This window comes from Notechis scutatus, chromosome 4, assembly GCF_049901735.1.
Source record: "Notechis scutatus isolate UNSWTSFEM ecotype Mainland chromosome 4, rNotScu1.2, whole genome shotgun sequence".
Lineage (NCBI taxonomy): Eukaryota > Metazoa > Chordata > Lepidosauria > Squamata > Elapidae > Notechis > Notechis scutatus.
In genome coordinates this window covers 79369595-79396584 of record NC_142012.1, presented here as the reverse complement: position 1 = coordinate 79396584, position 26990 = coordinate 79369595, and the positions used below count along the sequence as shown (strand labels likewise).

The following is a 26990-nucleotide window of genomic DNA, read 5'->3' as shown; positions in this document are numbered from 1 at the left end:
TTGAAAGGAAAAATTTGAGGATCTTCGGGAAGGAAGATTTGAAAAAGCTAGAGAATGTTTCATTTTTTTAAAAAAAAATACCAAACTCTGAGAAGAATTTATTTTTTCTCTTTTTCTTTTAACCAGTAATTCCATCAAGTTAGTGAATCTGTGCTCGATATTTATTAGCACATGGCTGACAGCAGCTGGATTTATACATTTGGTAAGTATGCTCAAAAAGGCTTATTTGCAGAGCTTTAGAATTATTACGAGCTAATCCAGCTATAGATAATTTTTTAAAAAGGCATCATGTATTTCATTTTCATTGGGAACATGCTTTGCAAAGAGGTTGGTGGCTTAATCTAGTGAAGCAACTCCCTATGTGTTCAGAATAAAAATAATAAATAAAAATAAATCAGGTTTTGTCAAGGAATTTTAAGCTATGAGGACTTCAACTCCCAGAATTCCCTTCATGCGTGGCTGGGGAATTCTGGGAGTTGGAAGTCCCCATAGCTTAAAAGTTGGTGAAGTTGAGAAATACTGTAATGGAGAATTCCCCTCAGTCATACTGTATGTCATTTTTTTTCAGATTTTTAATGCAGGATTCCTGGGTTCTTTTAAATATTATTAATAAATCTTGTCTCTAACTGAGAAATTATTCCGAGAGGAGAAAAGGAAAAAAAAAACAGTATTTGGGGGGGAAAAAACCCATATTTTTTCTGGAGTTCAAAGCCCACAACGACTTTGGCTGAAACTGGAAAAGAAAGCTAGGAATTTTGGGATCTAATTTTGAGATTCTGGAACACTTTTTACTGAATTTGACAATAAAGACAACGAGCCACTAAGTGGCAGTGTGGGCTTAAAAACAAACATAAAATAAAATGTGGTAGTGCAACAAATGAAGAATGTTACGTGTTACTAGGACTTACAATCTATGGATGTACACAATGCTCATTTTCTCCCGAAGATCATTGTACACTGTTGCCTGCTTGAATTAAAATAACTTAACACATCCTCTCCTTCTCTAAGGATTAGATTCCCAATGTGTCTTTGAAAATAGGTCTTACCAAATTCCTGATTTGGGGTGCGGGGGATCAATTCACATTTTTTCCCTTTTGTGTGTTGAAACATGGCCTTAAGGGACAGTTATTGTAGCTACTTGCTGTTATAATAGGGAGGAATTTTGTGACTCTTGGTGAATAGTCCCAAGAGTAGTTTAGCGCTAAGTTTTGTGGATAGGATTACAGTAGGTGAACCCTAACCCTCACATTTTGGAAGACTACTGTCATGCCAACCCTAGTCCTATTGCAACCATATGGTTAAAGCCCAGTTTAGTGGCTATCCTGACTTCCTTGGAAAGGCCACATTAAAGTCCATCATTACACGTAGTCCTAAGTGTCAGATATATTTAAACATAGTTGTATATGTCTAATGCAATCATCATTTACCAGTTATTAGACTACCTTTCTAGAACTTCCAAAGGGTGATCGTATTCCTTTCTTCTCTTTCACAATGGTTACTATTTTAGGATGATTTCCCTCGATAGGATTCCATATTTTAGGATGATTTCCCTCGATAGGATTCCATATTTGGGACATGCCAAACCAGTATATACCCTAACTGATTTGATATAAAGAAAATGACTTGTTTTATCACAGTCCATCAAGTTGTTACGGTTGGGTGGTACGGTGGCCTAAAGGTGGAGCTCTTGCCTCACAATCAGGAGGCTGTGAGTTCGATCCCAGATAGAGGCAGATATTTCTCTCTCTGGGCATGATGAGAATTTATCTGCTGAATATACAGTATAACTCCGTACTGGCAACAGGAAAGGGCATCTGGCCATTAAACACTCTGCTATCTCCATTCAGTTGTTGTTAAAAGATGATGATGATGATGGAGTTGTTAAGGTTAAGATCATGTCATTAGAGCTGTATGAGGTATTACTGATATTCCCTGGCTAAAAAGAGAATTTGGTCTCAACGGTTCAATGAGATCATATCTGTGTTGCATTTTTCTCTCTCTCCCTGAACGTATTAGTTATGTAGTAACATGCTAATAAGTTCGTGAATGGAAATATTGCATTGTATTCAATGATGCATTCATTTTGCTTTTGTTCTAGGTGGAGAACTCAGGGGATCCATGGGAAAACTTCCAAAATAACCAACCACTTACATATTGGGAATGTGTTTATTTGCTAATGGTTACTATGTCCACCGTTGGCTACGGAGATGTTTATGCAAAAACAACCCTTGGTCGTCTTTTCATGGTTTTCTTCATCCTCGGGGGATTGGTAAAACATCTATCTATCTATCTATCTATCTATCTATCTATCTATCTATCTATCTATCTATCTATCTATCTAATATTTTAAAAGTAATGATTATACCGTAACTTACGACTTCAAAATACATATCCCATTGTATTGCATTTTGAAGAGCTTAGTTACCGAAGTAAAATATAGGGCAATGGCGTACTTAATGGATGTAACGTTAGCAGAGATAGGAAGGATAGGAAGCATTTTAAGAATTCAAAGCTTTAAGCCATGGGGAGGAGGGCTGGGCACACTCTGAAAATCCTTTGAAAACATAGCTTTGGTCTTTACAAAAAGCCCAGCTTCTCTCTGCTGTTCATGAGACCAGCCTATCGAGTAACAATTGGCCAATTGATTCCTCTTGCGACATTCTCAATATGATAAAATATAGGTCGTCCTTCACTTATGACCCCAGTTGAGCCCATTGCTAATCACAACAGTTAGTGTTAAGTGAGTTTTTTGTCCCCATTTTACAACCTCTCCTTGCCACCGTCGTTAAGTGGTTGTTAAGCTAGCAACCTGGTTGTTAACCGAATACGTCTTCCCCATTGACTTTGATTCTCAGAAGTTTGCAAACCATGATCACGTGACATGGCCATCATCATGAATGCGTGCCAATTGTCCACGTTTTGATCATGTGACCACGGGGATGCTGCCATGGTCCTATGGGTGAAAAGCCATCATGAATCCACTCTTTTCCGTGCCATTGGTAACTTCCCTAAACAAATAGTAAATTAAGGGCTACGACTAATCTAATCTAAGATAGGTTGGAGCAATGAAAAGGATAAAATACAAATGTGTTAATACAAAGAAATTATAATCAGGTAAATGTCAGCACTCCAATGAAACTCCCCATTCTAATTCAGCACTCAGAAGTTCACCCAAGTAAGAATTTATTCAAGAAGTCATGTTGGCACATCTGGGAAAACCTGAATCTGAAAGTTCCGGGTTTTCCCTTCCCAAAAGAGAAATCAAAGATCCCTCCCCTGCACCCAACAATCCATCACATGGTCCAATCAAATCTTCATCCCAATTGGAGATCTTCCTCCAGACTTCCCTCCAGGGGCAGGGCAACATGTCCTTGACTCTCTGAGAAAGAATGTTGTTGAGTCTAATCTTCTTCCTCTCTATGAAACGCCCCCTCCCAAATTCCCAGGCATTGGACGTGGCAGCCTCAAAGCGTCCAAGTAAAATATGGCTCCCAAGGTTGACAGTAAATGAATTTCCTTTGCATGGTACCCCAATGTGTTCAACCATCTATTGGGTTCATCAGGTCACTGCCTTGGTCATAAACTTAAGCAGTTCTACATCCAATACATGTAGCCTTCGACGTGCAACAGTTCATTTCACCGCTGTTCAGAGTTACAACGGCACTGGGAAAAGTGACGTAGGATTGTTTTTCACACTTACAACCATTACAGCATGCCCGTGGGATCAAAATTTGACAACTGGCCCGTACTTATGATGATGGGAGAGTTCCCAGGGTCATTTGATCCCCTTTTGCAACCTTCTGACAATGGGGAAGCCAGGTTCATTTTGTAACCGGATTACTATCTTAATGACTGCAGTGATTCCCTTAACACAGGGGTGTCAGATTTAAGGCTCTGAGGGCCGGATCCAGCCCATGGGGTGCTTAGAGATGTCTGATAAGAAGGCACCTTATCTTACTTGAAGTGCTGCCAATGACTAAAGTCCCAATTAGTCTTTCCAAAGTCAAATGGAGAACAAATTCACCATGGAGCTTTTAGAGTCCAAACCAATCAGAGCGAATGACGTTGCTTCCTGCAAAGATTTCCTTACCTTTGCACTTCCTTTATACCTTATGGGAGGGGCAATCACCTCCAAGCCTTACTCCTGAGTCTCCCCTTTTGTCTCAGCTGCTCTTGCCTTCTAGCAGCTCTGCAAACACGCACACTGGGAACAGGCTCCCCCTGTTCCTCTGCCTCGCTGCTGCCAGATTCTGGAGACTCCAGAGTCAGCACACAACTCCTAGATGCTCCTGGCCCCATCTCTGTATTGGATGCAGGACCCTCATCCGAGTCCTCTCCAGACTCCCAGACTGGTTCCTGTTCTTCCCCAGTGTCTTATTCCACTGCCGTTTGCACAGGCTGCCGGCGAACCACAACACCACCCTGGAAACAGCAAAGGACAGGCCCGCAGTGCCTCTTCCAGCAAAAATGTAGCTCAAGAGGGCTGCGTGTGGCCCTCCCGAGCTCTGTTTTCTATGGCAGAGGGTTGCAGGAGGCAGCCACAGCCAAAAACAGATCTTGGGAGCCCATTTTCACTGGCAGAGTGCTCGGGCTACCACAGGTGCCCCCAACATGAGGGACGTCAAGCTGACTACAACCACTGCAGCCCCTGGAGGTCTGATGTGTCTCTCAATGGAATTGAGATCAACACCCCTGGCTTAACCACTGTGGCAAGAGAGGTTGTCCCTTGGGCTTGCTTAGAGACAGAAACTTGGGGCCCAATTGCAGTCGTAATTCGAGGACTGCCTGTACATACATTTGAGCCCAGGAGGAAATGTGACAATGAAAACCACCTCTTCTGTTCCAGGTTTCCGAGCAAAAGTGCCCCTGCTTTGAAAGGGTGTGTGTCTTAATGTTAAATGAGGACATTCTTTTGAAAGCAGACTTAACTTTTCCTGAAGCTCTGCAGAACCCCAAAAGGGGAAGCCAAATTGAAGGAAACCAAGCTTTAATGAAAAGCGGAGAGAGGTTGGACTTGAAGGCCGAATTACGCCTTCAGTGAAAGTATTTTGAAAGTGTGCGCAGAACTCCGTGCCTTGATAACAGTCTGGGGGGAAATTAGTTGCGGTTTCAAGATCTCCCCTTTTGTGTTCCTTCCCGACATTCCAACAAACACTGTGGTTGAGGATCCTCTTTAAAAGAGCTGTTGCCCGGAGTTCTTTCTTCTTTTTTCCCGGCTAGCGGGAAAAAGCGAGTTCTCATCCTTCCAAATAGCAGCCGAGGAGGTAGGCTGAAAGTAGGGCAGCCATTACAAATTTCCCAACCAATCGGCAAAAAAAACGCTCCCGCGGGAGACAGAGAGAAGTTTTCAGGAGAGGAAAAGAAAATCCCGCTATTCTGGAGGATTAACATCTATATCTCCAAGGAGCTGGGCTTGGATTGCATGGAGGCAACTGCTATCTTAACTCTTTGGGTGCCATGCTCCAGCTGTGGTGCTCAGGATGGTGAAGGAACATCCTGAACATAGTTGACTCGCTTGTAGATATTGTCCCTGAACAAACTACCAATATTTTTTTTTCTCAAAGCAATAAATTTCTGGCAGCCATTGCATTTTTGCCCTAGAAAAAAACAAACACCAACAACCATTGTTCAGGTTGAACTATAAGGTAAGTGACTTCTTCGACCCCAGGTGTGTATGTATAGAGATGTGCCTGAATGTGTATATGTGTAAACCCATCTATGTATGTATGTATACTTACAGCAGAGGTGTCCAAGTTTTGACAAGTTTATGACTTGTGGACATCAAGTCCCAGAATTCCTCAGCCAGCATGGTTGGAGCATCATCATTTGAGACTTTCAAGAAGAGATTGGACTGCCATTTGTCAGAAATGATGTAGAGTCTCCTGCTTGGGTGGGAGGTTGGACTAGATGACCTACAAGGTCCCTTCCAACTCTGATTATCTGTCTATCCATCTGTCTGAGAAATTCTGGGAGTTACCAAGGTTGGACACCCCTGTGTTACAGACCTAAAAGTAACAAAGGTGTACACACAGACACATATAGATGATAGATAGATAGATAGATAGATAGATAGATAGATAGATAGATAGATAGATAGATAGATAGATAGATAGATAGATAGATAGACAGGCACATCTCTCATTTTAGTGATTTTACCTCAAACCTTTTTGTGCATTTTCCTTCCCTTGACAAAAAGGTAGCTCTTGAGGCCCCCATTCGTGGCAGCAGCTCTTCGAGGCATCCCAGCCACAAGCAAAATGTTTGTTGGACAAAACATGGCAGAATAATTATTTTTTCTTCCTCGTTGCCTTTTTTCCCCTTTTACATCCTTACATTTTCTTACCTGCCTTTTAAAATAGATGAAATTTAACAAAAATAAAAAATTACATCATTTTTCATTCTCATTGGGCAGAAAATCTGCTTTTGTTTAGTAAGCCACTGACACAAGGTGAAAAACCTCCCATCTGTCTTGTCTAAAATACTCATAATAATGCAAGCATCCGAAATACGGCTTTTGCGGGGTGTTTTGGACAGTAAACATTTGAAAAATTCCATTCGCCCCTTTTCGAAAATACCAGCCATGGCATTGTTTTTATCTCTTCAGTGTCACTTGGACTCCATTTTGTTCTTGTTCTTGGTTTTTGTTTTCCTTCTTTTTTTTCATTTTTTTTTCATTCCTGTCTCCCTCTTTTGACTGTTTTCTGTAGCTGAGCCGGTGTTTCCCTCTTTTTTTTTTTTTTTAAAAAAAAAAGACATTTGACCACCTTGTTTTGAGATGAAAACTTTTTGCGATTTTTCTTTCTTTCTTCTTCTTCTTGTTTTTCTGTTTTTGGAGGAAAGACTCAATTGACTAGGACCTAAGCCTTGCATTTTCAGATTGTAAGGATGATGTATCTTCTTATAAAAAAATTCATCAGTCCCTCCCCTTCCTTTGACCTCTCTTTTTAGTCTTTTCTCTGTCTCCTGTCTTCTTCCTTAGGCCATGTTTGCCAGTTACGTCCCTGAAATCATAGAGTTAATAGGAAACCGCAAGAAATATGGTGGTTCCTATAGTGCGGTTAGTGGAAGAAAGTAAGTATTCCAAGGCATACTGCTGCCTTTGGTGTGGCAGAACTCTCTCTGCATGCCATTTTTTTCTTTTCTTTTCCTTTTTTGTTTTGCTTTTCTTTCATGCATGTAGGCAATGTTTGCGCGCTACGTGCCAGAAATTGCGGCTCTCATCCTTAATCGGAAGAAATACGGCGGGACTTTTAATTCAACCCGAGGCAGAAAGTAAGTTGAAAGAACTGGATAAAAAAACAACAACTGGGAGAGCCAAATTGTGTTGTTCTAACCCAGGCTTAGCAGAACCAAGAAAGAGACTCCTCTTTATTTAGTTATTGTGAATTCATGGCATTCACACACAGGAAAGTCCCGGGAATAATCCTTCCAAGGGTTAATTGCAAGAACAGACCTTATGAGTCCTTGGATAATTGCCAGGCCAAGAGCTTCCGGTCACAAAGCTGTAAATTAATTCCTGGCAAGGAGTCTCCAACGATAACACGATAAGCAAACCTTCATAATAATAAGCAAAACTATTGTCTCCTGCAACCACCACTCCCCTTTTGCCTTTATTTATTCCCCAGGGAGGGGCCATTCAGCATCCATGTATGCCCCTCCTCCCGAGTCAGCCCCTGTTCCTCAGTGGTTCTCCTCTCCTGACAGCTCTGCGCATACGCGCATCTGGAACAGGGTCCCACTGTTCTTCTTCCCCACTTATCTCCAACTTCAAAGATAGCTGGGAAATATCAGACGGCCCTGGCCCTATCTCTGCTTCCAACACAGAGCATCCATCAGAGCCTTCTCCAGACTCCAGGACTGGCCCAAGTTCCCCCCCAACCTCCTCATCATCTGAGTCTGCTGCCAGCAGAGCTGGTGGGCCACAACATGTAAGACCAAGTGGAACTTGAGCCCAATGTGGGGGTGACATCTGACATCTCACTCCCCCAATTTTTTTTCAGGGATAAGTGTGTCTGGTCATCATCAAATCTCACACCTTCCCCAAGCTGGAGGATATTAATTTGGGTTGGTCACCGGGACCAGAGGTTCAGCCTTCTGAACTTTTGGACTCATGCTAGTGCCCATCTTCGGGGAATTTCTCACCCACCAGAATGTATTTTCCCAAGCTGGCCATGCTAATGTGCAAGGCACCTCGTTTTAGACTTAAATGGTACACAATATCAGCACACAGTTTGTACAACCTGAAAATAATTGCTGTTGCGATTATAAATGGTACTCTACTCAGATTATGGCTATTAAGGAGTGACATCTCAGTTTATGGAAACTTTAGTGATTGCTTTTTAAGTCGCTGATAATATCTATGTATCTGCTGTGTAGTTATCTTGATGGGATTGTTATGCAGGAGTTCAGGTGTGACTCACTAAATATAATAAACAGAGTCCATGTGTCTTGATAAGCCAAACATGTTTATTCAACTGAACAAAGGCAGGTTCTCCCTTAAATTGGAACAACCCTGAATACAGTGTAAGGCATGAATGCATGCATGCACCACACGCACGCACACACACACACACACACACACACAGAGTCACACACACATTTTACTTAGTTAGATAAGAAGAAGCTGGCTCACAACAGATAAGGTATGGAGGTTATAAAAATACTCAGGTACACCTTCTGTGGTTTTGGTCACATGCTTAACTCACGGCTAGTGGTGTCTTGTGGAACTTCCCATAGGCTCAAGGATTTGCTGAGGCCTGAGATTTTTTAGTTCTGCCATCTCAACATATGTACCTTTTAATCAATCATCAAATTCATCAGATTCCCGATCGACAGGATCCGACGTCCCTCGTGTTATGCTCCTGCAGAACTACTTATTCCTCCAAAACTTCCCAGTTGTTCAGAGTACACAATTGTATCAACTTTTAAGGGCTTCAAAAAGGCATTGCCATAATCATACAGATAAAATATGTCCCAAGTGTCTATGGAGATTCTCTATCATCCAGATCATGGGGTTTTTTTTCTCCCCAAAAAAGGCAACTGGACTTCTCATCCAGTTAGAACCGAAGATGTTTCTTCGATGAGAAGTGAACTGTTTAAAAAAAAAAAAAAGGAAGCCCAGTTGCCTTTTGGGAAAAAAATTGCTTTGGGATATTTCCAAAGTGTTTATTCAGTCAGGTATGTACATAGCCATAAGAGTTCCACTAACACTAAACATTTGGGGACTTCTATCCTCAGTACAAGGAGTCAGCTCTATATTAGCCTCAGTAGGGAACAAATTGCTTCAGAATGTGCATCAAACCATCCCTCCCTCGAAAGGTTTAATAAAATGGTTGGTTTGAGCTCCAAGTATAGCAATTTGGTTGCAAACGTTTCATCACCATTCACATAGACCTCACCAGTGCATTTTGAATTGTGCACAACTGTCAGAACACTGGCCTTTAAATACCTTTTTAAACATTATTTTTACCTTTTTCATGTGAAATATAAAGATATTGAAAGACTTACCGTGTTTCTCCAACAATACGGCCTCCCCCAATAGGAAGTCCCAGCATGTTTTATAGGCATAAAATGAAATAAAGCCCCTCCCCCCAAACTAAGGCCTATATTAAAACATGCAAAATGGGGGGGAATGGCGGGGGGCTTGCCGTTAGGAAGTACTTTTGTTGCATACCCAGATATGGTGTTGCCTGCATTGACCTCGGCATTGGTGGGGCACTTCGTATCGGGAGACCTTCTGCCACCTTTGCTTTCCCTTCTCCCCATGCTGCCGCGGCGTTTAGAGCAATGCCATGGCGTTTAGAGCAACACTGCGGCATTTGGCGCAGCCATGCGGTGTTTGGCGCAGCCATGCGGCATTTGGCACAGCCATGCATGGCCAGCTCCTCCCTGCAACTGGAGCCCAGTGGAAACACTTGGCTTCAGGAGCTCCTGTCGCCTCCTTCCCAGGCATCGTTCGAAGGCAGGGAGGCGAATCTCCCGAGGCTGCAGTGCAGGATCGGCTCACCCCGGGAGAAGCTCCCAGCCGCCATCCCTGCCTGGCGCCGGGCAGAGCGTGAAGAGCTTCACCTGGGGCGCCCAGCGCAGCTGACAGGTGGGCCCTCCTGCCCAGCGGCGGAGCTCTGGTCAAGGCAGTGAGCGCCTCCCTGCTCATCCCACCAGAGCCGCGCCAGAGCTGGGCAGGCTGGGCAGAGCCCAGAAAGCGAGCCGTGGGTGTGCGCCCGCCTGCCAAGCGAAAGAGCTGGGCTGACCCGAGCTTGGCTTCCCAAGTCTCTCCAGCCCAACCCCGAAGGGGCCACTGGGAGAGTTTCTCCACTGGGCTCCGGTTGCAGGGAGGAGCCCTGGCCGGCCCCATGTGGCTGCACCAAATGCCGCCTGGCTGCGCCAAACGCTGCAGCGTTGTTCCAAATGCCACAGCTGCACAGGGAGAAGGGAAAGCAATGGTGGCGGAAGGTCTCCCGATATGAAGTGTCCCACCAATGCCAAGGTCAACATCCAAGTTGTCGCCACTCACCTGCCCGAGGATGCAAGGGGGGGAATTAAGTCACCCCCGAAAAGACATCCTAGCTGTTTTTTCGGGCTCAAAGAAAAAATAAGTCCCGGCCTTATTATATGAGAAACACGGTATGTTTTGACAGACAAGCACAATTCAAAATTCACTTATGAGGTCTCCTCGAATGGTGGTGAAACGTTTGCAACCAAATGCCGAGCTCGAAGCTCAAACCAACAGTTTAACTATCAATCCGAGCTTCTAATTTTCAAACACACTTCAAAAGTTTAATGTTTCATTGGTAACATTAACATATAACTAAATGTTCTCCATTAACCAATTCAGCTGGTGAACATAATCCATGTTGAAAATAAAATTAGATAGAGCTCTTCATTGATTTTGTCTCAACACGATAATGTTTCTGACCTCCCATAATGACATGAAGAGTTTCTAAAGATCCCAAAGTATACTAACTATAAATATGTCAAGTTTGCTTACTGGAATTGATAAGTTTGCTAAACTCACTTTGGATGATCAGCAGTAATAAGGAGGTTCTTAACCTTCCCTAGCAATTTTTGGAACATAATTGCTCTAGATTTTCACAATATTGCATTCATATTATATTGGTTGAGAAAGTAATCTGTACAGAACTTTTAACATTTCCGATTGGTATGACTAACTGTCCTCTATATCTCATTCTGATGGTTGGTATAAATCAATTGAATTCCTACTTTTCTTTTTGTAAACCATAGAAAATGATATCTTCTAGCCCTCTCCTTTGCAATCGTTGTTGTTGTTGTTGTTGTTGTTGTTTGTTGTTGTTGCAAGATCCAATCTGGGTTGGTCACTAGGACCAGAGTTTTAGTTTTCTGAGCTTATGGATTCATCTCAGGAGCCCATCCTCAAGGAACTTTTCTTTACTGGAATATGCCCTTTTGGGATATTCTGTATTTATGGAGTACATTCCTAATGGAAGTGTAAATATCTGTGTCAGGGTTCTGATGGATGCCCTAATTAATTCACAAGCCTCGAGCCAAGTTTCAAAAGAAATCCAATTATTTATTAGGAGCAATATGTCGGCACTTTCCCAAGTGCAGTTGGCTCTGCCCCATGTAATTTACTGCCCACCTATGACCCTGTTTCCCCATTCCTCCCAGGGTGTGTCATAAATCACATTCTCCAACTGAAGCATTTTCCTGGGCTGTAGAAAACACGCCTCTCTGGCTAGCTCTGGTAACCTGGGACACAATCTGGAGAAAAGTATGCGTGGAATGTGCTTCTGGTCATAGCAACTGAGCTGCTCCATCAGTTCTTCCCCCCACTCCCTCCTATGGCAACTCAAGACCAGGCCAGGAATGCTTTACGAGTTAACACTCTGGTTCCAGTGATTGACCCAGATTTAATCTTGCAACATTATCCTGGGGCATGTATATTTGCCTCTTCTTCGTAATTGTTGTCTCTTAATTTGTTCGTAATTTGTTGTCTCTTAATCCAAGAATCTTCATTTTTCTTTTAATTTGGGAGTCTCTTGAAATCATGAAATCCTTGTCATTTTTTAATGCGAGGTTGATATAACCTATGATAATAAGTAAGCTATCTGATTTTGCTGTTGACAAAACCCAAAAGATAGATAATATATTTCAGCTAATTCCAAACTAGTATTTAATTTCACTGGCCTTCCAGGATTTTTAAGTGCACTTCTAACGAAGACTTAACTTTTGATTTGAAAAGGAACATCAAAATTCATTTATTTTCTGAATGTTGAGGTTACTCTGATGCACCCAAAATGTTCAGAACTTAAAGTTGTGAAAGGAATTGTCGTGAAAAAAGAATTCTATAAATCAAAATTGAACTGAATAACAGAATTGGAAGGGGCTTTGGAGTCTTCTAGTCCAACCCCCACCTCAGGCAGGAGATCCAATACCATTTCAGACAAATGGTTGTCCAATTTCTTCTTAAAAGCCTCCAGTGATGGAACACCCACAATTTCTGAAGGCAAGTCCTTCCACTGGCTAATTGTCCTCACTGTTAGGGAGTTTCTCCTTAGTTCTGGGTTGCTTCTCTCCTTGATTAATTTCCATCCATTGCATCTTGTCTTGCTTTTTGGTACATTGGAGAATAGCTTGACTCCCTCTTCTTTGTGGCAGACCCTCAAATATTGGAAGACTGCTATCCTGTCTTCCCTAGTCCTTCTATTTCATTAGGCATACCCAGTTCCTTCAACTGTTCTTCGTATGTTTTAGTCTTCAATCCCATAATCTTATCTGCACTTCTCTGCACTTGGTAGACTTTCAACTTCTTTTTACATCATGGTGTGAAGTTTTGATCCAAATCCAAATACTTTTTGAGCACTCCCACTTCGCTGTTTTAAATGTGAATTCAACATGTGGAGTTGAAAATGTTCTGGATAGCATTTTGAATGTTTGACGTATAGGTAGCCCTCAGCTTATGACTAGACTTGAGTCCTGCAAATTAGGGTGAGAAGTCATGAGCTAAAATGACACACCACATAACCAGAGCCAATTTTGCAAGCTTATTTGTAGTAGTCGCTAAAGAGACTGTAGCAGTCATAATGTGAATGCTGCAGTCATTAAGCAAATCTTTGCTATGGGATGTTTTTTCCTCCCTAGAAATCACAAGGAAATACCAGTTTGTAAATCATGGTCATGTGACTACAGGGCGCTGCAAACAGCCGTAAATGTCAGTTGGCACCCAAAATATAGTCATGTGACCACAGGGCGGGGGGGGGGGGAGACATTGAAACTTTGGGTTGAAAGTAGCTTTGAGGGAAGGTCTGGCATAACTTTGAATGGTCACAAAGCCACCAGTCATAATTCAAGGACTCTCTGTGCTTTATCGGCAGCTGAATGCCAATCTACCCATCCGTGGAAGCTCATATTTCCTAGATACATTGCAAGCACAGCTCCCAGGTTTCTGATCTGATAACCACTAATGAAGGCTAAACTAGAAGTTTGTTCATCTATTTCTGTAATGTATTTTTACACCCAGGTGTTCTATTCCAGCTCCCAAAACATGACAGACTCTCTGAAATTAACTCAATAGATTCCTTTATTAGGAGTGCTAGCAGCCCCAACAAAAAGTTTCTTTCTCACCGCAGGATAACAAGTCCATCTGGCCAGAAGATTAATAGATGTCTGCCACACCTATTGATCTCCGCCCCCTGCCTTTTATCCCCAGAGCTAGGACCAGCCCATAGATTTCCACTGCTCTCCTCTCCTCTGTCTTCTGTGCATCTGTGCATCAGGCACTGGACCCAGCTGTTCCTCCTCTTGCTCATCAGCCACCCCCAGACCTGGGGGCTGTTGACTCTCCATCGGAGGGGTAATGGATGGCCCAGGCTCCGCCTCTGCCTCTCTCTCTCTCTCTCTCTCTCTGCCAGCTCCATTTCCTCTTCCCCCTTAGAGCTCTCAGGTTGACCTAATGTTGACCCTGACTCCCCCACCTCCTTCTCCTTTGATTTGGCTGCTGGAGGGGCCGACGGCCGACAGACCACAACACCAGGGTTCTTGGCACAGTATCTCACTAGAGTTCACCCTGCTGGGTTCAATCCAGCAGAATCAATGGCTTGAATTAAACCTCAATAGGAAACGAAAGGCATTTTAGTGCAATGGTAATATAGTCAAAAACATGCGCCAAGTTAAAATCGGAAAATTTTGGTGTCGGGCATCCTGGTCTCAAAATAGCTTGAGGTCACTCATTGAAGAAGGTCAACATGATGCACTTGGCTGGAATTATCTTGTTTATGGTCCAGCCTCAAACCAAAATGGATAATTCTATTACTGCAGAATTTACTTCCTAGGGGATTACTTAGAGTTTTGATACGTGTTTCCCACAGTGCAGGAAGATTAGCAGAATTTGAAAAGAGCCTGCAATTCCCACTAAACAATGCCAAAGAAAGAGCTTTGCTAGTTACGGCTTAATCCATTTGCTTTCACCGGGAATTAATCAAAAATATTTTTTTTTCTAGATTGTGTTTTCTTTCAGTGCAGTTTCAACTTGTCCTCCTCCCTGAGAGGAAGAGTTAGGCAATAGCACTTTCATATTTCATTGTTTCTTCAAGATTAGCATGGGGCCTGCAAGGTTTTTAAAAAGAGCTCCATTATTTTAGTACAGTTTTATTTTTTTCTCTCTCTCTCTCTCTCTCTCTCTCTCTCTCTCTCTCTCTCTCTCTATCCATCCATCTATCCATCCAGCTATCTATCTAGCTATCTATCTATCCATCTCCCGCTCTCTCTCCCTCTCCCTCCCTCCCTCCCCCCACTCTCTCTAATCAGATTTCTTGGCTGCCCATTTACTACAGGGTAACTGTGAGATCAGAAAATAAAAAAAAAAGATTCACATTCAGCATAGAAGAATAAATGGCATTTTCAAAAAGCTAGATTGGGAGAGGATGTTGTCTCACCGATGCCCAGTTTTGGTCTGGTAGACCTAAACTTCAGATTCCCACATCCTGTTTTGTTTGACAGCTAGTTTATAAGGTTCCCTGCTGGCTTTGGGGCCTTGCAAAATTTATTTTATCTCTAGAGGTTTTTTGTTTGTTTGTTTGTTTGTTTACTTTGCAAAATGTGCTCTTTGTTGGTCTCTCTTCCTCTGTTTGGTTTTGCCTGTGCAGTTTATAAACCAGAGTTGAATGTTGTCATCAGGGCCCAGGCTGTTCAACTTTGTGCATTGTTTCTTGGTTCAGAAAGCTAATTTCTAAATGCCTCAGAGAAGCCCCCTGCTCACACACACATCTCTCATCAGAGCCCTGGAGTTTGGGAACGGCAGGGCGAAAAGCCATTAGCAACCCAATGTTTGATATTGGTTTTGCAGTCAGGAGAACAAGATTGATGAAATGTTATGTTTGGCTGAAAACTAGAGTTTTCCTTTGGAATTCAGCATTGAGAGAATGGGCTGTCAGAACCAATACGTTTTCCATTGCTCTTGATGGAAAGCATGTGGTAATAATTAGCAGTATACAGCTATTCACTGAAAGACTCAGTATAGACTTTGGCAGCAAACTTAATGAAAGAATACAGTTCTGCAATTCTTAATGTCAAAAAGTTTCCAGATTAAAAAAATGTAATGTGTTTGAAAAACTGGAGCCACTAAACTATGTTGAAAGATGTTATTCAGAGCCTAATGGGGAATTTTGTTCTCTCAGAAAGAAGTATTCATTACACTCCTTTGTTTAAACATATTAGTCAAATATGTTCCATGAAGTTCAGTATGGATCTTAAAACAAAAAGAATAGCAATAGCACTTAGACTTATATACTTCACAGTGCTTTTACAGTGCTTTTACAGACTTCTCTAAGTGGTTTACAGAGTCAGCCTCTTGCCCCCAATAATCTGGGTCCTCATTTTACCTACCTTGGAAGGATGGAAGGCTGAGTCAACCTTCAGCCGGTCAGGATTGAACTCCTGACAGTCAGCAGAATTGGCCTGAGATACTGCAGTCTCACTATTACACCACCAGGTCCTTCCTTCCTTCCTGCCTGCCTGCCTGCCTTCCTTCTTTCCTTCCCAAGCAATAGCAGAATTATATACTGCTTCCCAGAGCTTTCCAGCCCTCTCTAAGTGGTTTACACAGTCAGCCTTTTGCCCCCAACAATCTGGGTCCTCATTTTACCCACCTCGGAAGGACGAAAGGCTGAGTCAACTTGAGCCTGGTGAGATTCGAACTGCCAAATTGCAGACAGCAGGCAGTCAACAGAAGTAGCCTGCAGTACTGCACTCTAACCATTGTACCACCATGGCTCAAGCATACCAATGTGAATCACGTGACCATGGGGAATATGCTGCAATGGTCATAAGGGTGAAAAATGGTCTTCAGTGCCATTGTAATTTCAAATGATCACTAAACAAACTGTTGTAAGTCAAGGACTAACTGTAGCACTGTTTCTACAACAAGCTAAGATGCTTTCAGGCAGAGCTACATTCATCCAGCTGGGTTTCCTTAAAGCATCTTCTTAACTGGCAAAATTAAAATAGTTCTTGGTGAACATAAGAAATGTGTGTAACTATAAACTATGTTTCATGTCATCTACTGAATAATAATGTCAGAAGGAGATTTTCCTGGAAGTGCATTAATAGAGCTAGATCTTGTTTGTCTTATTGTCCACATTTAGGGAGAGATCTTGTTGTCCACATTTAGGGAGAGTTTTAAGAGCATTTTATTTTAAGCAAGCTTGAGTTCTGTGCACTGATCTCCTCTGCTTTTGGGGAGTCTGTTCATAGTTCTTGAATTTATAAACCATCAGTACAAATCATCAACTTATCATAAGAACAATCTGTGAGAGATTCGTTCCAGAAGAAAATACGAGACTTGATAGCTATGTTTTATTTTCTCTCTCTCTCTTTTTTTAATAATTAAAAAAAGGGAGAGACAGATAAAGTAAACACAAAGAACAAGCAGTTAATCAAAGCCGACATAGTTCTTGGATAGATTAAACCTTGTAATTTGAATCTGAATCTTTACTTAAAAGTGAAGTTTTTGGGTTGTTTTTTTTGTGTTTGTTTTTTTTTTTTTGCTTTTTCATTCACCCCTGGCAAATTTCCTCTTGCTATTTTGAAGATGAGAGGAATGAAAGAAGGCAGGATGGTGTACTGAACTAGGAGTGATAAACCCAGGTGCTACTCCTTTCTTAAGCATAGCAGCCATCTGCTTAACTATTAAAATTAAAAAAAATAAACTAAAATTGACAAGGACAATGAAGTGAGGGATCTAACTCTCATTGTCATCTAACATGGAACAACTTGCCTCCAGAATTTGTGGATGCTCCCACACTGGAGTTTTTTAAGAAGAAATTCGACAAACCTGTCATGCCCTTGGTAGAGGGAGAGGAGGAACAGCCGACAGGGAGTGGAAGTGTGGCTCCGGAGGTTATAGAGGAGGCTGAGGAAGGGCAGAGGAAAGTCAGAGGAAGAACCAGGCCCATCCCCTCTGCATCCTAGGACACCCAGGGAGGAACAGAGAAGGCAACAACTTGGCTTATGAGAGAGGAAGTGGCCATGATCCTCCTCATTGGTTGCAGCTGGGGAGACTAGTATATAAGAGAGATGATTACAACACAGCATTGCCAAAAGCAAAGCGTGTTTTATTTTGGGCTGAAGTTATCTTGGTTGGAGTCCTTCCAACAGACTGTTTCTTGTTATCTCCTTGAATTTGGTAATTACTTATCCTGATCCATTATGGAAATTTTGTCATTGTAGTTTGTTTGGTTTTTTATTTCACCTCTATCTGCTCATTAGGTTCGGACTGTATTGCTTTCATTTGAAGACTATTTTTGAGTAAGTTTTATCTCCAGCTGAGAATTATTGAACAGTGGAGCCAAGTTGGAGGCATTAAAGGACATTTATTTACGTTTTGGATTTTGTTACGTTTGTGTTACACTCTGGGTCATCACACAACCCGTTGGTCTGAAATGGTATAGGGTCTCCTGCTTGAGCAGGGGGTTGGACTAGAAGACCTCAAAGGTCCCTTCCAACTGTATACTCTTCCAGTCTTCACATGTTTCTAGTTTATATTTAGATGTTGACAGTCTGCAGATATCAGCAATGCATTGTTACAGATTAGGTGTGGTGATATTCTTTTATAGTTTCAGAATTAGCCATCTCCCTTGTGATGAACAATCTAAAATATTTGATTTATTGCTAGACACCAAATGCTAAGCATAATTAAGAAGATCATTGGCATCCTTGCCATCTTAAGATGTCCCACACAATTCATCTCAAATATTGGCAAACATAAAAGTAACGACTGTAAAAGGTTAATATTCCAACTCCTTAATTATATTTTGAACCAAAAAGAAAGTAAGGGTGAGTGGCTTAGGAAGGTCAATTTATGCCTGAAAAATTGTAACAAGTCTGAAATTTCAGAAGGGTTTATAGTTAAAGGACCAACTATACAAACATTAATGAGAATAATTTGCCAAAAGAACTTGCTGTTGTTGCTGTTGATTATTTTTTTTGCAGTAGTAGTATGGGCTTTACTATACTAATGTTATTTCATTAATAATGTCATTTTTTCACTTGAAACCATGATATTAACTTTAATTATTTTTTAAAAAAAATTGAGACATTTTATCCTACCTATTACTCCCATCCCTGCATTGATATAGCACAAGGTTTTCTGTATTTTTTTTAAAACCAATTCTAGCATATATTTTTGATGATAACACCATCCTGGGTTCTTGTTCATGTTCACTTGCTACCTTCCAAGATGGCAAAAAGATCATACAATAAAATTGGGTGGGACTCACTTAATGACTGCTTTGCTTAGCAACAGAAATTCTGGTGACCATACATCAAGGAGTATCTCCATAGCGATGGGATTCAATTTTTTTTACTACTGGTTCTGTGGACATGGCTTGGTGGGCATGGCAGGGGAAGGATACTGCAAAACCTCCATTCCCACCTCACTCCAGGGGAAGGATACTGTAAAATTCCCATCTCTCCCCACCCCACTAACCTGCTTTCCAGCTCTGTTTCTCCTGTGCAGGGCAACAAAAGGAGACCCAGCCGATCAGCTGGGACTCAATGGGAGGCAGAGAATAGATGGGGTGGCAGGGCCAGTCAGAGGTGGGATTCCAAACTATTCAAAATTTCCACTACCGGTTTTCTGAACTACTCAAAATTTCTACTACCGATTCTCCAGAACTGGTCAGAACCTGCTGAATACCATCTCTGTATCTGCAGTATGTAATTTGGCTTCTCCCACAAAGCCTTATTGTTTTCTTGTACTCTTTCATCAAAGTATTCGTAGACTTTAGATTCTTGATAGTTTTTAGGTTCAGCCAGGTATGATAGCCATACAGAATTGCTAACTTATTTCATGTAATTTAAGGGGAAGGGCTGAATTTCATCCTATACAGTTCTGGGCATTATAATCTCTATTTAGACAGTGTCAAAATTAGCATCTTCCCAACCCGATTTCTGCTGCATTTTCTCTTGTACGAAATATTGTGTGACTTCTTTTCTTAATTTAGCTGCGTTGTGACAGATCCATCATCATTGCCTTTCCCCGGAACAACATTTCCCAAAGATTTTTATGGCTCCCAACCCTATTTAAATGAGCCCTTAAAACCTGGTTTTGTTTTAAAGTGAGCGAAGGAACCTTTGTGTGATGATCTGGTTGTTTTTAAATGTAAATTCCCATTGATCCAACAACCTGAAAAAGAATAGAGGAGAATTTTTATTGCAATCAGTGGCTGGTCCATAAAAAAAATGGTTATGTAAACTTAATATTTATTTGTTAGTTAGGTGAATCATCTGAGTGTCAGATGCAAGAAATAGGAGCTAAGGCGGTTCAAATGAATACAGGTTTAGTGCCAAGAACTGAACTAATGACTCAAAGCAAATTGGTGGTACATAAGACTGGACTTAGACTCGAGACTGATGACTTGTTTGACTCTCCCTCCCTTGGTCTCAGCCTGGTCATCTCCTACAACAGGTTTATTTATTTTGTGTTTAAACAAGAATCTGAACTACTAATGGTCAAAGCAAGATGGCAGAGGATAAGAGTCAGTGGAATTCAAGGAGGGCTGGACTTAGTTCTCTTATGGGTGCAAAGAGACTCAAGACTGATGACTTGTTTGACTCTCCCTCCCTCGGGCTCAGCCTGGTCATCTCCTATATCAGGTTTATTTATTTCATGTTATGTTTAACTACTAATGGTCAAAGCGAGTTGACAGAGGATAAGAGTCAATAGAATTCAAGGCGGGCCGGTCTTAGATCTCTTGTGGTCATGAAGGGACTCGAGATTAATGACTTGCTTGACTCCTCCCTCACTTTCAACCTTGTCATCTCCTATACTGAGATTTAAAAAAAAATGGAAGTAGAGCGTTGATATTATTTTTAAAGTTTTGAACCAGAATGGATGAATCAGAAAAAAAGCTTTTTCCATATAAAGGTAGTTCAAATATATTTTAAAGAGGAAACCAAAGATTAGGGATCAAGTCATTTTTCATGATAGTTTTCACTTGGATTTGGAGTTTTTCCATTTACCTAGCTTTATTTTAAGTTTGCTAGTTGCAAGAATTGTGGACAGAGAGGAGGAATACCAGGGGAAGCAGAAGAGGGAGGGCAGGCAATCAAGAGAGGAACATGTGATTAGAGAACTGAAAAGGAGGAGAGAGGGAGAAAACCACAACATATGTATTTGATATAAATATTATAGTTATACAGAGACATTTAGATCAATATATGTCACATTTCATTTACTTGCTTGACAGAATGAATACAGCGTAGTCAGTAGATGTTGGACAAAATCTGCAATTCACTGTCAGTGATTTACTGTGATGGGATGGCAAGGGGGACTTCTTAACAGATCCTTTATGTTTGTTCCAATAGAATGGATGTGATTTTCTTTGAAAATAAACAGCTGAGGGATTTTTGCAATGTTTTTAATTGTTTGTCTGCACAGAGAGGAAAGGTTCCCTCCCCCCAAAAAAACATGATATGAAAGATGCTTTTATGGGTTATATTTTTTTTTTCAAAAAGGGGGGATATAATTTGCATGGCCTGACAGATATTTTACTGGGTTTCCCTTAGGGAATCTTGTGCACGAAATGTTGAGAATGAAATGGATTTGGGAATTGTAGTTGGCAGTTATTTCTATTGGGGGAAAAAAATCTGCATCCTGTTTTGTGCACGTATTCTGCATTAATTCCTGACCAGCACAGTGGGTTACATGAGTATAGAACAGTGTTTCTCAAAGCTTTATGACTTTAAGAGGTGTGGACTTCAACTCCTAGGATTCCCCAGCCAGCACAACCACAGCACAGCACACCTGGGCTGGCTGGGGGATTCTGGGTGTTGAAGTCCACACCTCTTAAAGTCATGAAGTTTTGGTAAACACTGCTTTAGAGTGAAGGATCTCGGTGCTAGAGGCTTTGAAAAAAAATTAAGCAAAGCTAAGTAAATTTACCTACTCTGAATGGGAATGTTGAGGAATGGCATTGGAGTGGGCTTCATTGCCAAATGCTCGTTGACTGAAATCTTGGAGCGATCATCAATTTATTACTCTACTTTCATTTGAAAACACTTTACTATTTGGACATTACCTGCCTAGCTTCATACAGTGCCGTATATCTGCACAGAGCCTCCATGATAACATATACATTAAGGTTGTGTTGGCTAGGGAGTGGTGTGGTGGGCTAGAGGTGGAGCTCACAATCAGGAGCTTGTGAGTTCAATCCTAGGTAGTGTTAGATATTTCTCTATCAGGGTACAAAGAGAAAATATCTGCTGTGAGCTTCGTGTAGGCATCAGGAAGGGCATCTGGCCAGTAAATACTCAGCTCCCTTCGGTCGCACCGACACCACCCTGATGCAAGGGATTACGGGTGTTCTGAAATAAGCTTCCTCAACAGCACGAAACCGAGTCCTCATCCTGATAAACCCCTTTTATTTGATTTACAATGAATTTCCTCTCCAACAAAGTCCCAGCCAACAGTCTTTCAAGATAGTTCCCAATTACAGACCTTTATATGGCTTAGACAGTGGACAGGCCGATATCTTTCAGACGCTGCAATACTTGGCAAGCATGCCGGAATGAACTGATTGTCTCCTGCAAAGCTCCACTCCCCTTTCACTCCTCTTTTATTCCCTATGGGAGAATAAAATGGGGCGGCCATTCACCATCCACCTGTGCCTTTACTCGCGAGTTGACCCTTGTTTCTTAGCTGTTCTCTTCTTCTGGAAGCTCTGCACATGCGCACACTTGGAACAGGCTCCAGCTATTCTTCTGCCTCACTGATCTCCAACTCCAAAGGCAGCTGATAACTGTCAGGTGGCCCCGGCCCCATCTCTGCCTCCAACACAGAGCCCTCGTCATAGCCTTCCCCAGTCTCCAGGACTGGCCCATGTTCCTCCCCAACCTCCTCACTCTCTGAGTCTGCCACCAGCTCCGCTGGCTGCTGTCAGGCCACAAAAACAGGGTTGCTAAAAGAAAAGAAGAAAGATGCTAGCTAGATGTCCAGAGCCTGTAGTTCACATAATTTGAAATCATCGGGGGATATTTAATTTTCCAATATTTTTTTTAAATAATGGTTAATTTATTTAACATACTTGTCTAACATAAGTGGTGATCTCCAATGAACTAGCACCTACTGCCCTTGCAGACTTCTCTGTTTTCTGAAATGTTGCCCCCACCCCCAGAAAAACCCCACCTTTTCCTAACCGTTAAAAGGGCAGATTGCCCAGAGCAAATGAATTGTAATCTTTTTTTTTTTAGTTACAACTCCCACATTTAAAATATATATATATATACTGATTGGAATTGATGAAATCTAATTTATGTGGAAGTGATCAGATTGCTCAAGGAGGACAAAGGTCATATTCTTGATTGGCATTCAGAAATTTCAGTTTGATGCCAAATGCAGCTATTGCATGAACCGCTGTGATAAAAGGGGCTTGCCAAATGTGTAAAAGAAGTCATGATGAATGCTAAACCATTTTTCAACACCCAGCTTTAAAAAGTCGAGCATTGCAAGAATTCTGAATCACTTAAAGTCAAGCAAAGTCTTAACTGATTGGAAATCTTGGTATTTGGAGGGGCCTGCTTTCCCACCAAACTTCCAGATTCTTCTCAGAATGCCTCTCTGCGTTCCAAAATAAATTAGATTTCAGCAAGGAGCAAAGTATTTGGCATGGCATGTCTTTCACACCTACTTGCAAAACCCCTTTTGGGTTACTTTTGGAAACAAGATGAAAAAGCCCCCCCCCCCTCCCGTTGCATCTCAGTTTTAAATGCAAAAGTAAATGCTTTTAATTTTATTTTTATTTCAAATTCCCTTGGTGATTATTTTTTGCTATTGTTTTTTCCATTATTGCAAAACAAAACCCAAATAATAATAGCGTAACATAAACCTTAATAAGTTAATCAAGGTTTAAAAAAATATCCAAAGCATATTTTAAAAAGAGAATAATGATTGTGAATGGGTATCCACCCATTGGTGACAGGCAGGCAGGCAGGCAGGCAGGCAGGCAGGCAGGCAGGCAGACAGACAGACAGACAGACAGACAGACAGACAGACAGATATGATATGTAGGCAGGCAGGCAGGAAGGCAAGTAGATGATAGATACTGATGATAGATGATAGATAGATAGATAGATAGATAGATAGATAGATAGATAGATAGATAGATAGATAGATAGATAGATAGATAGATAGATAGATAATGGATGGATAGATAATCCATCTTAAAGAGTACCACATTTTTAACATCCATATTCACTAGTTTTATCCAAAATAATATTAATGCAGACAAGGAAAAAACTTCATGAATGCAATTAATAAATGATAATTAAAGATGATTGAAATGTGTTGCAGAGCTTTTGAAAGCTCTTCGTTGCACAATTTTTGAGCAATTTCCCTGTATTTTTAGCTACATCTTAAAATTCCCATTTTTTTAATTCTTGTCATCTTGAAAGTTTTTTTCCCCTGGGGTTTAAACTGGGAGTTAGGGTTAAAAGTTGGGGGCATAAATCATTTCATGAAAGAAAACTTAGATTTGTGTACTTTTGTGAAGGAGTTGCTTCTTTGTTGAGTTGGCCCCACTTCATTTCAGCTTCACCTACAGATGACAGATTGAACACTGCACTTTGAACTGGAAAAATGTGATGTTTAAAAAAATATAGGAAAACTGACAAGTAGGATTAATCAATGCTATGTTTGACATGAAGCGAGAAGAACACTCTGGGTGTTCAAATGAAGTCAGTTTTGGACTGAACCAGGTAAAACAGTGAAAGAAACAGAGCAAAACAAGGATAGGATGATTATGCAGACCATCTATAATGAACAAGGGGATATGTTGTTTATGACAAAACAAGGTAGAAAAAAATCTATTAGGATGTGGAATTGACCCAATCCAGCAAGTAAATTTCTACTTAATGGCAAGATTGACCTTCTGGACCAACCTTGAATTTTTCCAAGTGACAGATGGAGATCAACAGACTTTAGTTCTCCAAAATGCAGTACTAATCTCTTCGCCATTTTCCTTTTGGCAGTAGAGCAGAACATTGCAAATAAATAGCCTGTGTGGTGGTGACAGCATCTTATGGACAGATTGTGGGTAGTTTTGAGAATAAATCTTTGGGTTTTTGCTTGGTGCTTTTCCTCAGCTTGAGATAAACAACCAGAGCTTCTGGCTCAGTGGGAAGATAGTATACAGCACAACAAATATGATGCTTTTCTAGAAGTTTCCTCAGAATTGGCCTCACCAAAAAAACCAGCAGAAATAGTTTCAGTAGTGTGTGTGTGTGTGTGTGTGTGTGTTTTTTTCTTAAGTTTGTGGGTACCATGATGGTGTTCAGCTTTGTTTGGTATTTTCCACGTCATTATAGTTGTGCTTTTAAAGTTGTAGCAACGTTTTGGTAGAATCTCATCTGCCATCATCAGGCTTCTGAAGGCATCATCATGAAGCCTGATGATGGCAGATACATATACATAACATATACTATACAGCATACATATACATACGTGAAATCAACACAACAAACACATACACACACACACACTGAATATATATATATATATATATATATATATATATATATATATATATATATATATATATATATATATATATATATATATATATATATCTGTGTGTGTGTGTGTGTGTGTGTGTATTTTCCCAAAATAAGACCGTGTCTTATTTTCTTTTGGACCCCAAAATAAGCACTAGGACTTATTTTTGGAGGGTGTCTTATTTTTTTCCCGTATACGGGAGAGTGGGGGTGGAACTGCCCAATGCACCCCACACTGGCTTACCTCAGGGCCCCTGCAGCCAGGCCATACATGCCCCGACATCTGCCTTGCCTTGCAACGGCAGCACCAACACACCACACAGCCTCCTACTCTGTTGCGGCCACGACCAAGCAGAAGAAGTGGTCCGGCAGTCACATATGTTCCTGCTGCACATGGCTACCCGTGCTATTACCACAAAGTCGGAGTCGGGGCATGGATGGCCCGGCTCAAGGGTGCCCTAAGGTAAGCTGGGTGCGGGACGCATGGGGTGCTCCACTACCCCCTGCCTCACCTTGTGGACATGGCACTGTGAGCAACCAGACAGAATGGGCAGGTGGGTGGCTGCACAGACTCTTAAGTAGGGCTTATTTTGAGGGTAGGGCTTATCTTAGACATGTAAAACATGCTAGGGCTTATTTTTGGAATAGGTCTGATTTTCGGGGAAATGGCAGGCATGCATGCACACACACAGAGTTGTCAGGGACACTGGAGATATTCTAATCCAACTCTCTGTTCAAGGTGGAGACCATATATACCATTCTGGACAACTGGCAGTCCAGTCTCCTCTTGAAAACTTCCAGTGATGGAGCACCCACAGATCTAGGAGGCAGTATATTTCACCAATTAATTGTTTTTGCTGTCAGACAATTTCTCCTAGGTTCTGAGTTCTAGGTTGGGTCTGTCTTTAATGATCTGTCTTCCAACCAGTAATTTTTCATCCTACCTTTGGGTGCTTTGGAGAATAAGTTGAATTCTCTGTGACAACCCCTCAAGTACTGGAAGACTACTAAGAGAGTCCTTCTGTTCATTAGGGTAGATATACCTAGCTCCCTTAACCTTCATCTTATGATTTAGTTGATTCCCTCTTCTTTGTGACATCCCCGCAGGTCGTAGACGACAGCTATCATGTTGCCCTTAGTTCTTCTCTTCATTAGACTAGACATGCCCAGTTTCCATGATCATTCATCTTATTATTTAGCCTCCAGCCTCCTAATCATCTTTGTTGGTCTTCTCTGCACTCTTTCTAGAGTCTCAACGTCTATTTTTTTTTTTTTTTTTGGTATCACAGGGACCAGAACTGGATGCAGTATTCCAAGTGTGGTCTCATCAGTGCAATATAACGCAATTCTATGGCTTCATATCATTTTTTTCCCATTTGCCATCCATAGAGATGGGTGGCACAGTGATTGGAATGCAGTCATTCAGGCTACTTCTCCTGACTGCTGGCTGCCAGCAGTTTGGCAGTTCAAGTCTCACCAACTCAAAGTTGACTCAGCCTTCCCTCCTTCCAACATTGGTAAAATGAGGACCCTGATTATGGGTGGCAATATGCTGACCACTGTAAACTGCTAAGAGAGGGCTGAAAAGCACTGTGAAGCAGTATGGAAGGCTATTGCTATTGCTATCTTCTACCAGCCTGCAAAATATACTGTTCTCTTAAATCCCATTTGTTCCTCTATTTTCTGCTCCATTTCTGCCATATCTCCATCTTTTCTTCCCTCCCTCCCTCCCTCCCTGCCTTCTTCCACTCCCTCCCTTTTGGGATTCTTAAAACCTATTGCTTTTTCCTTCCTCCTGCATACACTCCGTTTCCTTGTGCACTTTGCCAACAACCTCCACCACGTCGGTGGGAATTGGTTGGCCACACTTCTTCCGAAAGTTAGTAATAAAAACCCCTGAATTTATGCACATACAGAGTAGCATTGCAATGATTTCTAAACAGATCTACCTACTTGATAAGCTCTTT

The 26990-nt window shown here is 41.5% G+C and overlaps 1 protein-coding gene across 13 annotated transcripts in view; it reads left to right on the top strand.

Annotated features, from left to right (window-relative positions):
- KCNMA1 (potassium calcium-activated channel subfamily M alpha 1) overlaps nucleotides 1-26990 on the top strand; it is a 524126-nt gene that overhangs the window by 326292 nt on the left and 170844 nt on the right. For 9 of the 13 annotated variants that reach the window (XM_087963878.1, XM_087963876.1, XM_087963882.1 and 6 more), the window contains 3 exons: nucleotides 127-202; nucleotides 2099-2269; nucleotides 6980-7071. In XM_087963878.1, coding sequence (XP_087820004.1) covers nucleotides 127-202; nucleotides 2099-2269; nucleotides 6980-7071 — 339 coding nt within the window. Of the gene's footprint in view, nucleotides 1-126; nucleotides 203-2098; nucleotides 2270-6979; nucleotides 7072-7180; nucleotides 7273-26990 lie in introns of all 13 variants that reach the window. The other 4 variants (XM_087963879.1, XM_087963877.1, XM_026678373.2 and 1 more) reach the window with 1 other exon arrangement.